Source organism: Coloeus monedula, assembly GCF_965178545.1.
Source record: "Coloeus monedula genome assembly, chromosome: 2".
Classification (NCBI taxonomy): Eukaryota; Metazoa; Chordata; class Aves; order Passeriformes; family Corvidae; genus Coloeus; species Coloeus monedula.
The window spans coordinates 38,891,931-38,909,017 of record NC_138782.1 but is presented as its reverse complement, the minus strand read 5'-3'; the positions used below and the strand labels follow the sequence as shown (position 1 = coordinate 38,909,017).

Below are 17,087 nucleotides of genomic sequence, written 5' to 3'. Positions count from 1 at the left end.
TTCTGCTCCCCTCCATGTCTTTATTATGCTGCACAACACAAAGCAGCTTTGTGAGGTTGAAGGCAGGACCTTGAAGGCTGGTGCTTGGGACGGTGAGGGTGGGCTGCAGGGACAGAGTCAGTGGGAGTTGGATCCTGTCAGACAAGCTACTGTGGTGCTCACTGATACCTCAAAGTGGAACTTTTTTTAATGGCTGCTCCTGAGGCTGTTTCTGTGCAGAGACAGGTCTGCTGGGGATGCTCTGGCACCATCTGGCTGGCCAGATGGGCTGGGAATACCTGGGCTAGTGAGAGTGAGGTGAGTGCATCTGTGGTAACAGCGTCAGTCAGCACGTCGGGAACAGGGGGTATGGCTGTGAGGGTACCGTGACCTGGAGATAACCACTCTGTGCTCTGGGCTGCACAGCCCACACACATCTCACATGTAAGAAACAGGCAGAAAAAAGGAATTTTTTTTAAAAGAAGCCTATACCAACAGAGTGAGCACACGGTAAAAAGAGTCAGTTTTCTTGATCCTCATAGTAAAACCTGTGTTTATAAAATTAATATTTAAGTAACCAAAGTGCATAATGAAAAATAATTTAAAAAAATTAGAAAAGTGAACAACTGGAAACAAGTTTAAACTGAAGTACCAGGATTATGAAGGATTTCAAATTCTAAGGAGCTCCATAGCCCATTCTTGTTTTCAGACATGACTGCAATGTACCTATGGAGTTCAGATAGGTTGTAATCCTTTCCCTGTATTTAGAGGCCTTCTGAAGCCTGCAACTTTTGTTGTATTTGCCACGTGATTAACAAATACAAGAAAAACTTTCTGTCATTTGATAAATAAGGCTTAGAAGAAACCATATTTACCTGCAGAGAAGTAATATTTCTCTACTTCCTCCATGTAAGAACATTTGCACACAGTTTTATTTACAGGTTTCAGTGTAACTTCTGGTTCAGCAGAACATACAAATAAAAAAATACAGGAAGGACAAAAATATATTCTGAAGTAGCTTTTCACTCGGAATATGGTCAATGGGCAACAGATGGCTCTTGGTCACTGGGTTACATTTCCTGACCTGAAATTTACCATATGAACCAGTTTACTTACTGATCATATTGGGAGACGCTAAAAAATGAATGTGTCAGAGCCTGACTGTCCTTCCTCTATCCAGATCAGGAACAAGAGACAGTCATAGAGCAGAGGTATTAAAGAGAAGTGAAAGCAGATTCCAAAACCCACCATTGGAAAACTGTATTTCTACAGAACATTCGGCAGAGGCAGCACTTGAATACAGACGTACCATGTAACCTCATTCCCAAGAGAATAGCCCTGTCAGACTCAAAAAGTAAAGTTTGGCATGGGAAAGAAAAGTGTTGTTTCTTCCATAAAGAGGAGGAGAACAGGAGAACTCCTCTCTGTCCCTTTCAGCAGGTATGCAGTGAGATGGTCCTTGTACCTGGAGATACATCTTTTGTTACAGAGAGCTTTCAAAGACTAGGCTGAGAGAAGTACTATTTGTCTGTCTGTCCCCCACTCCCTTCTACCGGGGCAGCCAAGGATGGTGAACCTTAATGTTCAAAAATGTTACCTGAGGGCACAGAAGGAGACCTGAGTCAGGGGAAAACAAAATAGTTAGGTGGATTAAGTGAGGTGATAGTTTCTTCATAAACAGAAATGACAGGCTACCTTGGGAAAATAAAATTTCCCTAAGCATACCTGACAGCAGAAGCTGACTGATCAATAGGAGCAAATGTGTAGTGAACCGGACAATGACAGAAAGCCAAGTAAGGCCGTCCTCTGCACTCAGCAAAACAAACCAAGTGAGGGAAAACACACAGGCCATGCTAAGGAGAGAGCCATGCTCATGTATGCAAAGTGCCACCCCAGCTACTTGCAGAGGAGCCCGCGTGCATGAGGGGAACAAAAGACACCGACTTCGGCAGGTCCTCACAGAGAGCATGGGTTTTACCTTCGTGGCACACAGGTCCTCACTCCTCATGTTCTTCATGTGAGACCCCTTCTAGCAAGACTACAAATTCAGACTACAGCAATCAAAACACTACTGTTCAACATTAACCATTTTTAGAACAATTTTTGTGCTGGCTTCCACACACACGTGGAAATGTTCACATCTCTTTTTTTATGCACAGAAGATGCCTTCTATTTCTGCACAATATTGTTGCTAAAATCCATCCATTCTATTGCCATAACCTACTTTTTCATCACTGGCTTCTGTTTTGTCAAGCTTATTAATCAAGAAGATGGATGTCAGGTTTTAAACTTGTTTTTGAGGTTCTCCAAGACAGAACAAAATCTTGATGGAAATAGGAATCCTACATGGTATTCTCTCAACATGCCGTAACCATCTCGACCACTCAACTAGCCACAACAAATCCAAACTTAATTCAAAGTACAAATTGACTTTTCCAGATTACCATTAATTTTTAATTAGTATTAATAACAGTATAAATTCTTATTTGGAGTGGTAAATGTTACCTTCTAGAGCCTACAGAGAATAATCAAAGCAGAAACTTTAATGTTTTGCAAATCAGAGTGTTAAGAAAAGCCAACGCATTATTAGTGTCTTGCACAAAATATTTGGATCCCTATACCTTAAAACTTTGCTTGATATCCAAACTTTACAAATTAATACTATTTAAAACAAGAAGATCCAAGCCAAATTACTTAACACACCCTGACCAACAAACTATCTGGGTACCCTAAAAATGTTATGGACCACTTCTCCCCTTGAAAAGGCAGTTCAAGCACAGCCAGCTTAAGCACACCTTCATCTCACAAAGCTCAAGCACACCTCTATCCTGGTATTTTTAAATCTTAAAAAAGAAGTCAGATCATCATTAACAAGACTTAATAGCTCCAAGTCAGCCAAAGAGGGACAGACAGAAGCATCATGAAAGAAATCTGTAAGGCTGCTGACAGAAGTTCCCATGCAAACCAAGATGCAGAAACACAGTGTGCCATGTCTTGCACATTCCTCTGTGTGCTGTTTTTTACAGCCCAAAAAAAAAGGAGCCACAGTACGGACAGGAATCTGAAAGAGCTGGAGTAAGGATGCAGAAAGGTCATTTAATGTTACCTCTTTCAACCTTGTGAGTTGTAAGAATTAAGATAAGCCACTGACCTTGGGTCAGGATTTCACACTGAATGGCTTACCCTGTTTTACACAGGAAATCTGCAACAAAAGTAGAACTGAACCTGGAGATGCAGATTTTAACTTTCCTTTCTCATTCATTGCTCCAACCTTCCTTGAAAGAGGGGGAAAATATGCATCTGTTTAATTCCGAGTATGGGTGTAAATTTTACAGTTTTCAGGTATGTGTTTATTTATATGATGACTTCAAAGTTTTCCATTAATAAAAAAATTCAAAGTTTCTTCTCAGCAGACCTTAGAGTGCAACTATACGTGATATTGTTAGAGAAAGAGTGCGAGTTTGCTGAGGAAATAATTAGCTTCAATTTGGTAAGTCCTTTTCTGCCAAATGACTATAGAGATACATTTTAAACAATAAAATAATAATTTTTTAGATCAAGCTACAGCTCCTAGGTTAATCAGAGTCTCCTACAGGAAGTTTTCCTCTCTATAAACCAAACCTTTTTATTGAAAGGGAGGGGAGCATGGCCTGTAAATGTTCTTTCATCTATGTTACACAATAGCTCAACTTCCTCTTAAAAAAACCCCAAAAAAACAAACCTCCAAGATAAGAGGATTATTTCTCTCTCCCTTTTCCTTCATCATGATCTTTCTTACACCTTGCTGTAGCATATCCTGTCATTTTCAGATTTTTGATTCCCTGATGAAACAGAGTATAATCTTTCTCACAGATGTTGCTGAAAGCACCAGGGAACCAGCTTTGTGCCTAGCTGTCCATGGGGTGCATTTATATTCTGTCCACATAGATATGTTTCAGAATTAACAATAATAACTTTTTCCGAGCACTTCAACAAAAAGCTGACTCCAAGATAAGGGATGACTGTGCCATAAAGTTAAATCACTCATTCTACCACAGTCAATGAATGAACCAAGCGTTTAGGAATGTGACTGAAGAGTTACAACTGAGTTAGTGCAAAAAGCTGCATGCTAAAACGTATGGGTATGCCCAAGTGCTGTGTGGAGGCTTTGCTCTACACGCCTTGTCAAGCAGGAGTTGACATTGGCACTTTAATATTCGGCTTAAAGCAACAACCAGGTTGGCTTCAGGTGAGCTGAAGACAAGCACAGCTTATGCCTTGACTTTCCAACATGAGTGTGAGCTCTGACATGAAGTAAAAAACCCCAAACTAGTAAGAACTATTGTGAATACACAGGAAAAAACGCCACTGAAAATTGGTGAAGCACTGATCAAATGCACAGATTTATGGGTGTAACAAAAGAGAGCACTGTCCTTTTGAAAGGTTAGTGACTACCTCCTTTCATTCTTTGGGCCCTGTCTGGTTATTTATATACAGCACACCCACAGAAATAGCTGCATCTCTTCTGTCTAATTAAGTATAATCCAGTCTTACCTGGCAAGTCCATATTGACGTGATGACGAAGCCATCATCTCTGAAGACATTGAAGATTTCAATGATGCCCCGCGAATAACCAAACACGGAGATACTGGCATCTGACACTGCCAAGTTAAATGTGAGGTAGTCGGTAGGCTGCAGAAGATGTCTTTGTTTATACAGGACAAAAATCACAATGCTGTTTCCAAACCAAGACAACCAACCTGGAAAAAAAGTTAAATCTGTAGAACTAGATGATCTTTAAGGTCTCTTCCAACTCAGTCCATTCTATGATTCTATGAAATCAAAAAGCAAATGAATAAAGAAGCTGTTGAGTGTGTAAATTTATGACATCTCTTCTAAAATACCTTTTTATTCCATTAGAAGCATATTAAACCAGATCATCCACTAGAAAACTATGCATGAAACCTTTTTGAGCAGCTGGGTACATTTCAGAAGTAGGAGCAAGTGAGCAATTGAATGCAGCAATAAAACAGAGCAAACACAAAGAGCTGCTGCTACATCTACTGCAGATGCACCATTTAAGGGCCTAAAGTGGACTTTTTCCCTAAAGTTTTTTTCCTTAAGTGGATAGATGAAACTCATGAAGTGCTACACCTGGGAAAAACAGGAAGGAAGAAAGACTGGCAGAGTGGAGCAGAGACTACGGACAATCTGTCAAAACCTGCAGCTGTTTAGGTATCTCATATACAATAATGGACACAGAAAGTTCATGCACTTAGCCAGGGAGCTGTTTTATCAGTCCTCTCTAGAGAAGTGCACATAATACAGCTAGGTTTCTTCTCTTAGAACAGTGTAGGATCACCCTGCAGCAAAGTCTGTCCTAGATGGGAATATTTTTCAGTAGCGCACATGGTAATCCATATGAAAAGAATGTTTGGAATAGAACTTCAAAGTCTCTTTTTATTTATTTTTACAGAAAGTTGCATTCTCTCTTACTCTCCAGGAATAGAGATGCCTGACTCGTATGTGTCTAAGTATGTGAGGAAAACACAAGGGAAATTACTGTAAAGATGGTGAAAGTCAGACACTGTTGGATAGACCTAGAGTTTCCAGAGCTATTGCTCTGCCCATCAGTGCAAGACCCTGGTAGCTTGCATCCCACTTTTTGAAATTATGTAGATGTGCAGAGATGAATGACTTTTAACAGAAAGTTTATTAATAAGTATCAGGTTCAGTGTTGAAAATGTGGCTTAGCCAGTTAAGGGGGTGGAGGGCTGAGCAGCAGGTCAGGCAGCACCTGGCTCCCTGCTGGCTCCAGCTTCTATCCCACAAACCAGCTCTGCCACTTTTGACTTTGGTGGCCTCACTTCACCTTGGCAAGGTAGAGCAAGACATGACCTCTTTTGAGTGTCTGCTGCCTACAACAGGAATGTAACACCTGGTGGCTTATGCCAGGGTACAACATTACCAGGTAAGGGAGAAAAGGGCTGACCCCACTACCCAGGCACAAGCTGTAGATAGCCCAGAGTAAGGCTGGTGTATATTGACCTAGCAATAGATGAACACAGACAATAAAGAGGGATGTGACATGATGGCACTGCACAGTGTCTCTGGGTATTCAAAGGAGTCTGTGAGATGAAAGATGGCTGATAGGTTTAATGTTCTAGCAAGGGGGGGCAGCTGCCTTCCTTCAGGAAGCACCACTTCATATATCAAGAACCTGGTGCTTCACTGCCAGGCTGCTGTGGCTAGGAAGGGAAGGGAGGAAATTGCCTCTCAATCTCCAGGCCATGTGGGAGTATCAGGAGCTGAAATGCCAAAGAGCAAGGCACTTGTTCTGTAAAGAAAAAGATTGGGCAGGTACCTCACGGTGAGTAGCTCTGAGTACTTTGGAGTGGGAGGGAGGTGGTTGATGGGATGGTCCTCTGTATGGCACTATGAACTGCTTCTTCTGTGGAGCAATTTCCTTTTAATAGTTTCTCTTTGCAGCATTGCCAAGCTGCTGCTGCTCTGGCTTGTTTAGTAAATGCACATGGTTTACTGAAGAGCATTTGAGCTGGGGAGAGCTGAAATGTCAGCATATGGTATTGACCAGAAATAGCCACTGGTGCAATGATACACTGAGATACACGCATGCCTTCTATATATACCTTGTTGTAAGATCAGCAATAATAAATATGTCTTGTTCTGGCCACTAGGTGACAATGTTTCTTAATCAAGTCTTGTTTTGAACAACTGCATTCACTTTAAGTCAGGGATTTTCGGACTTTTGAATCTGGGTATTATAAATAGGCAGAGCAGGGCACTGGGGGAGGAAGGCTTTTGGATAGCCTGCAATGCAAACATGGGAGTTGTGTTGTTTGTGCATGTTGGTTCTACCCTCTGTAAGGTAAAATAGTTATCAAGGCAGTAGGTATGAAGTATTTTTCCCTGTCCCTATGAAGACATAGTGCTAAAATGGCAGACAAGCTAAAATGGCAGACCAGCTAAAATGGCACCTCCTTTGTAAATATCAAAATTTTGCCAATGGAATGTAATGGATAGGAGGGCTACCCTCACAGTGTCAGACACCTGCCCTTCCTAGGAGTATACAGAGCAGATTTCCCCTAGCCTGGAGGGTAAGGGAGTTTTCAGTTAAAGTGTATTCGGGAAGAAACTGAGCAAAACGTCACTTTAAACAACATTGCCCATTTTAGATGTAGGTGAGAGAGACACAGAACTTGTGATAATTTTTTGGAAGTACATTGACAAATTGAGGTTGGAGATGAGGAAAGCATGAGGATAAGGTTACAGAGCGAGTATGATTTCTGCCATTAGGCACAGTCCTTTTAAGCAAAGCAGTGGAGAACCTGCACTGGCATATCCAGTTCCTAAAATGGTCTGTCTTGGTAGTAGACCATATTAATTCTGATTTTAGGAAAAGAAGAAACTGAAGAAAATCAGATCTTAGTAAACCACTCAGTAACAAAACCAGTGGTCACATAAAAGTGCTGTCAACTAGAGTAGTGACTATGGGACACTGGATCTCTGTGCCATCAGATACATGTGCTAGTCTGGGTTGCTGCCTGTACTGACTGACTGACTGACTTAAAAAACCCCAAACAAATCACCCCAAAACAGAAAATCACCCCAACTGAAAGAACACCTCAAACCAAACAAACTCTCTCCCTTCCTCCCTCCAGCTCTGACAGCATAACAGGGAGGAAGGTTGAAAATGCAACGCAAGCACAGCAATAGCTCTGACACTCCCAGTGAGCACAGAGATCTCCCCAGCTGCATTGCAGGTGGTGTGTGCCTCAGGGGACATCAGAGGTAGATCAGGAGTCCAGAAAAAAACCTCTGAACTTTGAAGTGCCTCCATGTTGCCAGGTGTCATCTCAATAAGACAGAAGATATAAAACAAACAGCAGGGTGAACTTGTTCCATCTTTTGCCAGCTGCCACCAATATTCATTCATAAGAGTAAGTGGAAAAAAACCCAAACCAACCCCAAAATCCAAACCCAGCATACTAAGGTAATTCTGATGAAAAAGACAGATTTCAGCTGAGGTCAAAATGTGGTGAGAGAGGAAAAAATAGCAGCTAGGTAGAAACTGAGCACTCCCTCCCAGCATAAAGTTCAGAGAGGGATCACCACATTTTTCCCATAAGCACAGTCTGATGGGAATTCTTGATCAGAGATGCTGGATCTTCTGAAGTGGCAAAATATACAGATAATATGCCAATGCTGAAGTAGTTTTGCAAACATTGTGAGGTGGGAGGAATAGGACAGACAGCAATATTAAAAATATTGTATTGCCTCTATATAATTCAGTAGTAATCCTTCTCCTGGAATAACACTCCCTAAGAGAGCATTTTAATCCACAGATGTCAAAAGCACTCCACAAGAGAGGCTGGTGCTGTTATCTGTGATTTCTTGGGAAGTACAGAAGGGCTGGCAAGCAAGCTGGTGAAAGTCAAGAACTGAAACCCTATTCACAAGCTCCTGTGTCAGTGTGATGCCCACCAGCCCATGCAAAGAAAACACCAGAAAGGTAGCCAGAAGGAGTGAGTAAGGAGGCTGAAATCTCTCTTCTGAAAGCAAATGAGAACACTGAGATAGTTTAAGAATATCAAAAAGGTACATTATAATTTTACAAAGATTTCTGTCAAATCACTCAAGCCTGTGCATTCAGACATGCCCTATTTTTCTCTCATGTACCTGAGATGGTCTTTGAACAAGCAATATGCACCTGAGGCTGCATGCAGTTTCATTGTTAACATCATTTCTGGAGTACTAAATTAAGCACAAGTGAATTGATAGCTCTGAGCTGGTAATCCACATTTCCAGCTGATCACTGTCCTGGGGTGACTGTATGATACTGTATTGCCTGTCATCTGCCCTATGCCAGACATGAGTTCTGTGCCTTTAAGGCTAGCTAAGGGAGAGAGGAGACAGCCAGTGGAATTCTTTTGGCCCAGTGTTCAAAACAGAGATAAGTTCGCTGGCTTCTCCTGCCCGGCTGCTCTGCTTCTGCAGCAGGGAAGTTACATTCCTTTTGCTTTTTATCTAGTTTCTTGTTTGCTAGCTAAAATATGGAGCCCTGGGACTTTGGCTTCTTCTTCTTCTCATCTGGACTGTTCAGCAACACCAGAGCATCATGGGGACACCTTACACTGTGGCCTGGAGGGGCCCACGCCGAACCCCAGCTGAGGAGAGGAGAGAGCCACATCCACAAGGACTTCGAATTTTATTCAGGTTCTCTCCACAGTGAGAGGTTTTATTATTTAGCATTATTCTTTTTTTTTTTTTTTCCTGTGCCTGTGTGCACTTTACTTGTTAAATAAATAGGGGTTTTTTCACTTTCCCCCAAGGAAAATTCTTTCCAAACCTGGTGGGGGAGGGATGACTGTAACCTGCCTTCTATCAGAGGACGTTCATTTTGGATGTTCCTCCCAACGGGTCTCAAACCAGGACAATGACTTAACCTGTGCCCAGCCAAAATAGGTTATTATGCTTTCTACTTAGACTTGCTCTTATTAGACATAGTTGCACAGTCTTGTAAAAGCTGGCAGCACTGAAATAGAAAAATGGGTGTTACAACTCAGCCATATGCAGTTTAAAATACATATGAAGCCTTAAGTGGAAGAATTCAAGAAATGAGAGCAAAAAGTGAGGCTCAGTGTTACAAGACAAACTAGGCTCTTCCCTCAGCAAATAGCCTTTCTCTAGGAGAGAAATTGGATTGAGCATCTTAATACAGAGCAGGCATGAATGAAATCAGTAACTTATGCAACTACATATACACGAGCATAAATGCCTATCAGAAGAGGTTTGCTGCAAAACATTTTCCACCTAGAGAACTTTAATTAAAACACTGATAAAATCCAGAGAATTTGCGAAGCTGTCATTAACTATTGCAACTGTGAAGTGACCCTGCTCTGTTTTCAGTCTTTGCTGCCAATTATACACACACAATATCCTGTCCAGGGTGTATTGCCAGTTCTGACAGGAAGGAGAAGAGTCATCTTGTTTTAGTCTTGACAAAGCATGGAGAGATTATTTGTTCAATAAATGCAATTTTGTGGATGAATGCTCTGTGAATAGCTTGTTTCCCTTCCCACTTTCTCAGATTTATCTGTCAAACAAAATCCCAAAATAACACTCATTTTGTCACTTGTCAAGTAACAGTTTACTATTACCATTCAGAAACGTGTCTTTTAAAGGCACGTTTGGATCTTGTGGTCTGTTCCAGTTTTCTGATGGGATTGGTAATGCTCTCAGCATGCCTTTCAGATAGAAGCACTCACAAAAAGTCAGAATTTGTTCTCCAACAAGTACTCTCTCCTACTGAATTAAAATTTCCTTTTATGCTTCATATTTACTCTAACAGCCCCAGTTAAATGTGAAACTAAGGGAAACGAACAGAGAACAAATTGTGTATAAATGCAGGAAAAAAAGCAGCTTAAGAATTCCAGTTAATAACTATGAAGAAAAAAATGCTTTATATTTTTTCCCCGATGTCTAGCAGCCAGCACCAGTGGGCAGTGCTTTTAAATTGCACCTCATAATTTAAACTGTACAAAGATTTTCCATTGTACCACACCACTCAGGGCATAGGCAAAAAGGGGTCAGATGTAATCCTAGCAGCAGGACAAGCTTTCCCTTGTCTGTTAGAGACAGTTTTGAGGTCATTGAAGGGAAGGATGGGAGCAGAGTGCTGCCTTCAGAAAGAGGATGCTGACACAGCTGGCCTAGTGCATGGAAACACAGTGGTTGCTATCACTTGCAGAGATTCCCTCTAAGACAGGATCACTGCTGTTGGATGGGCATTGCACTTTCTCCCCACTTTGCTGGTCCCCTGACCAAAACATTAGCAAGGAGAACAATGGAACAGTGACTTGGGTATCAAGAAGCGCTTCAGTGATCTCAACACCCGTCAGCATTTGCAAAACGCACCGCGCACTTCATGTTGGTTTTCTCATGATGTCAGTGTGCGACACCACTGTGCTCAGGCTGCCATGCAGGGTGCTGAGGACCCCTCAGCTGGATCCAAAACTGCCTGGCTGCTGTACCACATGCAACACATACATCAGTGTCCTGTCTGTCACAAATGACAGCTGTGCTGCCTGTGACCTATGAGAATTTCCAGAAGGGGACACACAGATGCCTTATCTCAGCAAAGGGCGTTAGACCATGGTTCTTGGATACACATGTCCTCTGTCAAGATGTGTGATTCTGGGAAGACTTGGCCAAAGATAGGTAGGTTTTTAAGACTTTATCTCGTGAAGGTGAGGATATTCAGAGGAACCCTGTTTTCTGGATAAATGCTAACACCAATCACATACATCTCTTTGGTTTTGGAAAAGTACGTCAGAATTTGCAAGAAGCTGCACTGACATATGCATATTCAAAAGAGAAGAAATCAGTAACTACAGAAGTGTAATCACTGAAGACATTTTTCAAGGCATCAAAACCCCAAGAGTATCAAATATGAACATCTTTGGTGCTTTGTGTAAGGAAGTATCAATAGACTCCTACAAATGTAGATTGTCTTGTCAGACGCCCAAAAGCAACAGAGATACAGGAAGCTACTGCATGGACTGGCCTTTTTTCTCTGCCAGAGGGGCAAGAGGGTATCTGTATGACAGAGTCCTTGTTCTGCCACATCACAGCTCCCTGGATAGAACAAGTTATTGGTGTACATAAAACTAATAACTATAAATTGCTATGGCTGGTGCTTGCAGAAGTGCAACAGTAGACCTTTGAGGAGAAAAGAAATTAGGACTTTTCTGGTTTCTGTATGACTAACAGATTTTTTCAAAAGTTTCATTTCCAAAAGGTATACTACATCCATCAATTTTAACCAGATCTACACTGCACTTGGAATAGTGTTACTGCTGGTTGTACATACTTTGCAAAAAATGCAACTTGGGTTTTGAATCTGGAGGTAAGTTTCAAGAACAGCATTTATGACATGCAAAGCACCTGTAAGCTTGGCTGAAGGACCTGGAGAAATCAAACCCGAATAGCCTAAAGACTCAGGCACCTAAATATTTGTTAGAAGATGTGAGGTCAGTATAAGGAAGCAGCAGAGGAGAACATCTCTGTTGGCTGACGATGGAAGAAGTTTGAACTACCAGTGTGATGCAGAGGCAACACTGAGAGGGATCAGTAGAGTCAGTAGAGTGTAAATATGAATGTGAATAGTGATGGCAAGACCTTGCTTGGATGCTGTATTCAGTCCTGGCTATAAGGCTGCTGGAATGACAGGGGGAAGGTATTATGACAGGAGATAAATAAATTATAATTACCCCCTGCCCCCCAGTCAACCAACCAACAAAATAGAATTCCCTCAATTGCTTCATATAGGAATACAGAGGTTGACCTCAAGGTATGATTGTTCCTTCAGGAACATAGATTGGCCATAGAATGTCATTTGCTGGCAAAAAAATTATTTCAATTAACAGGGGTCACCAAAAAGTGTGTAAAGTTGTTGTGAGCACTTTAGCTAAAAACTTAGGTGAAGGCTCCTATCCAACAGAGAAACAAAATCAGGAACATGCTTTCAATTGGAGGAGTGATAACACCAAAAAACCCCTAGCCAGTTATATGAGAGAGCATGATAGCTGTGTAAATGAGATTATACTCTGTCTCAGCAGGGGACTGGCCTTGCTGACCTGAGATCTTCCTTCTAGTCTTAAGTGCAACTGATTAATTCTTTAGCTGATGGTGCAGACATTTCCCAGCCATTCATGAGGGGATACGCAGATGTGAACAGATTGGGGATAAATTGGAATACCTCTGATTTAGCTTACAACCACTCTCCTAATCAACTCTCCTAAGATAGAAGCCATATGTATTTCTACTAGAATCTCTGGTTTTGTTCTAAGCACAACTTTCCCTATTTCCTATAGATAAAAATAAGAAAGTCTCAGGTAAACATATTAGTATACTTAGCAGTTTACATTTTAACTTACACAGACCTTTGTCAAGTGTAAGCTGAAGGCTAATAAGTTAATTGAAATATGTAATAAGCTTAGAATAAGAAAAAAATCTGTTAGACCAATCATTTATAAACAGAAACCTTTTTGTACATGCTGTTTAGAAGAACTGATTCAATAAAACTTAAATTTTCTTCTATTTTCCTGTAAGGTTCTATGGTTGAAATTTTTTATTACTTGCACTTACATGCTTGCACTCTTTGAAATTTCATAAATTTTCCCTTGTATTGTGTGCCCAAAATAAGCCTGCCCAAAATAGATAATATTTAAACAAAGAAAACAAAATTACAGTGGTATCAGAGTGCATTCATACAGAGTGCCATTTTCAAATCCCCGTAATACACTTACAATAGCTGTCTTCCAGCAGAACTAAAAGAAACATTTGGTATTGTGACTGCTAACACAGGATAATGTTCCAGTACCTAGATCTTTCATAGATCCTGTTTGAAGAAGTCAATTTCTATGTGCATCCAACATTTAAAGCAAGAACAATACAAACAATTAAAGTTAAGAACCACAAAACCATATTTTGTTTCTCTGCAGAAGATAATTGTAGGATGCCAACTGACAGTCAACAGCCACAACTCTGAAAATCAGAGAACATTTATTCAGTGGTACTAAAACACAAGCAGACACAGAATTATCACATACTTCTGATAAGGTACTTTTAAAATCTTCCTACATATTAAGCTTAATTAACGTTAGTTGAAAGTTTACAGGCTTGACTATTTATTTTTCCTCCAGATTTCTGCATTAAATATAAATCTCTTTTTATAAAAAACAAGCTGTACCTCTCTGATCTTGCAATTGTTGAAAAAAAATTACATTTTCTACCATCCTGTTCCATTAGGGATGAAATCCAAATGAATCACTTTAAACTTGATAATGTCTATTTAAGAGCTCCCTTTCACATCCAAGCCAAATACCTACCTAAAGCCAACAGGTAGAAACCTATGATAGTCTCTCCTTGCTCTGTTACAGCTGCCTCTCTGGTCAGAAAACTGATGTTGTTGTTCCTCCAGGGTGCCTGTGCAGAAAACTGGACAGACATTTTCAGTGGAGCTTATGACCCAGAAATCGCCCTTCCCCAGCACGTCCTGGTGAACGAAATGGTTCCAGCCTTTTCCTCAGTTTCTGCTCACTGTATTCAGGGGAGCTCTCAATAAGACTAATGATCTAAAGAAGGAAATCTCAAGGGACAGGAGCTTTGCAGCCTTCTGACCTATTCTTCTTCACTAATCCTATCTATTAATGCAGCCTGTGAACCTGTGGTCAGCAAAAGACAGCAGATTTCTTTGTATCCTCATTACTGCTGTGTGCAAAAATCTTTAATGAAGAGTGTGGATATGACAAAAGACAACTTCCTTTAAAATAAGGTAATACCACATAACCTACAGGCTCATAGGCACACCCACACCATACTGATATGCTGCTTAAATAGCTGTACTTTCATCTTTTTTCTTCACTGAAGATGACTTGCATTTTAGTTCAAATGAAATTCAGGAAAAATCTCACACAAATTAAAAAAAAAAAAAGGCACAGTGAAAAAAAAAAACAGGGAGGTGTCACTAGCTGAGAACATGACTTCAACATAGCAGAAAAAATCATCTATGAAGTCACTTTGCCAGCAAGTTAGCTGTTAATTTAAGAAGAAGGGAAGGTAATTTCCAATACAGGTTGAAAAAAAATGTAAGTACTCTGGATCATATTTTTAGACTGCTAAGCACCCTCCAATCTTGGAGTAAGCTGGAAGTATGATGTGGGATTTTTCCTGTACTGTTGAAAAATGAGACTTTGTCTTGTTGAAGTGCACGGACTTGAGTCAGTCAGGAGTATTTTTAATTTTTCTGAGGTATCAGTGATTGTAGTCATAACTAAAATATGTGAGTCTGAATTAATTCATCTGGAGCAGCAAAATCTTCCTGGTGAGCAACACATTCTCATTGCACTGAAAAAACCACCATGCCCGTCTTGCACTGGCTTGTCCCTTTTCACCCTGGGCAGCAAACTGGGCCCAGTGGTGGCATCCAGCTGAAGGCAATAGAGCACCTCACTATGGATCTCCCCTGTCCACAGGCTGTCTTTTGTCCTTCCTGTGGCAGACTGACTGCTCCCATCAAGCTTTCCCTGTGTTTGTTACGGAAGTGTCACCACACAAGAGGGGAATAATGGCAATGTGACAAGAATTAAAGGGCAGAGCAATCCATTACCATGAGGAGGGAGACACAGACATGCTGTGATGAAAGAGAGGAGCCTCTCACCTTCCTGCTAAAGCTGAGGACAATGACCCAAACACTTGGTTCAGCGAAATGCCTTGCAAGGGTTGCAGGTTTGACTTGTCCCTAGCCATCTTGCTCTTGTACCAGGCACTGAACTGCTGTTCTTTCTCCAACCTAAAGTCTGTAGGATGGGTCTGGCAGTTCCTATAGATCACATTTCTGCAGCTAAGTGGTCTAATTTTCCCAGCCACTTGCCACAGCTCACCTTCTGACTCTTTGAGAGACCTATCAATAGACAGCTGGAGTTGAACCCTGACAAGCCTCCTAAAGCTCACTGCTCAGCAGACTGTGACAGAGTGACCAGGGACTTACCAGCTCAGTGATTAAAAATGGCCCTAGCACTGCTCTTGAGGCCAAAGGCCTTCACTGCTGTGCTTCTGCAACAGTTCCAGGTTGGCTCCAATGTTCCCATCCCACCTAGCTTCAGGCATCTCTTGACCATGCACACATCCCTCACAAGGCTGTCTGGCGTGCCCGGCACAGGTGACCTTTTCTCTGCTGTGGTGCTGCTCACTGCAGCCATTTAAGTACCCTGGGCCCCCAGCAAAGCTGTGAATGTGCATCAGCTTTCATGGGGAACGTGCACAATCATACATTTTCAGCAATGAGCTGCAGCAGCCACTTCTGGCTAGTTATCCACCTGTGAGTGGTCAGATGGCTGTTCAGATGGACAGCAGGGAGAGAGTTCTTGCTGAAGGCAGTGCCCTGGGACATTCACAATGCTCAAGAAGGCCCACAACAAAGCACAGCAATGTCACCTACTTTCAGGACAAGGAGCTTGGGTCAGAGAAGAGGTCCTCAGAGGAGAATCCATCACAAAATCTCTGTCCATGAATGCTCATGTCTTCATTGGAGGGTATTTTATCAACTACCAAGAGAAAGATGCACAAAAGGATAACATTTTACATTGGGCAGAAACTTAGTCCATGCTCCCTCTACTCTCGCTGGAAATGAAACAGCCACCCAACAGCCCATTTGTGGGACAAATCCAAGGCCTCTGGGCAAGATTCCTCAGCTTAGTGAGAGGAAAGAGAAGAGCTCCCCAAGAGTTTCCCCCAGCAGTGAGGCACATCTCACACTCCGCAGGTCTCTTCTGCTGCGCAGCCAGGACCCGGTGTCCTGGAACAGGGTGTTGTTTCCCACCTTGCAGGAATCCACCCTCATGGCAAGCATAGGGTGCATTGATCTGCTACACCACAGGCAGTGCTGAGGTGGCACAGCACGCTTGCTGAGCGCTTCCCTTTGCGCACAAGCAGTTTTTCCATGCCATTTGACACAGGCCCGGACTTCTAAGTCTGAGTATGGCATCTCTTGTCACACTAACGCTAGTGCTCTCTACTTTGATTAAATAGGGAGAGGGACAACCAGCAGAGAGGGTTTTTTATGCAAGGAAATAGTATGATTTACATAAATGTGACCTCTTTTGGCACAAGCACTTTAAATGGTAATAAGTAACCATGATAATTATTTCCTTTTTGCCACAATAAAAGGCAAATTATATTACTTGCCTTGATATCCTGAACCTGAATTTTGATTTTTCCCAGCTGTGAGTTTCTTCTGGCTTCATAGAAATACCACAGGTCTGTGGATATATCAACTTTAAATTTCAATGGCAAAGTCTTCTGCCAAGCCTTATCCCTTGTAATAATAGTGAGAAGGAAGAAAGAGGGGAAAAAAACCCCACTTTTTTAGTATTTAAGGAAAAAATAAATCTGAGTAAACTCCTCTCCATGGTTAAGCATCCTTTTTGATGATTGTTTTCCCCCCACCCCGGTCTTCACACATTACACTGAGTGATTAATACCTTAACCTGCTTGCAGTTTTCTCCTTCCTCCCTCTGGTGGCATCCTCCAGGGAAGAACAGAGG

General features: G+C 41.6%; 1 protein-coding gene across 1 annotated transcript in view; it reads right to left on the bottom strand.

Moving 5' to 3' along the window:
- The window catches only part of LOC309585880 (visual pigment-like receptor peropsin), a gene marked incomplete at its 3' end in the record, with an annotated part of 29,458 nt that extends 15,449 nt beyond the window's left edge, over positions 1-14,009 (bottom strand). Inside the window, exons 1-2 of the mRNA XM_082302330.1 lie at positions 13,872-14,009; positions 4,513-4,718 (exon numbers count right to left, since the gene is read on the bottom strand). Of these exons, the coding sequence (XP_082158456.1) occupies positions 4,513-4,718; positions 13,872-13,992 (327 nt within the window). The 5' untranslated portion in view covers positions 13,993-14,009. The remainder of the gene's footprint in view (positions 1-4,512; positions 4,719-13,871) is intronic.
- Positions 14,010-17,087: the final 3,078 nt, after the last annotated feature.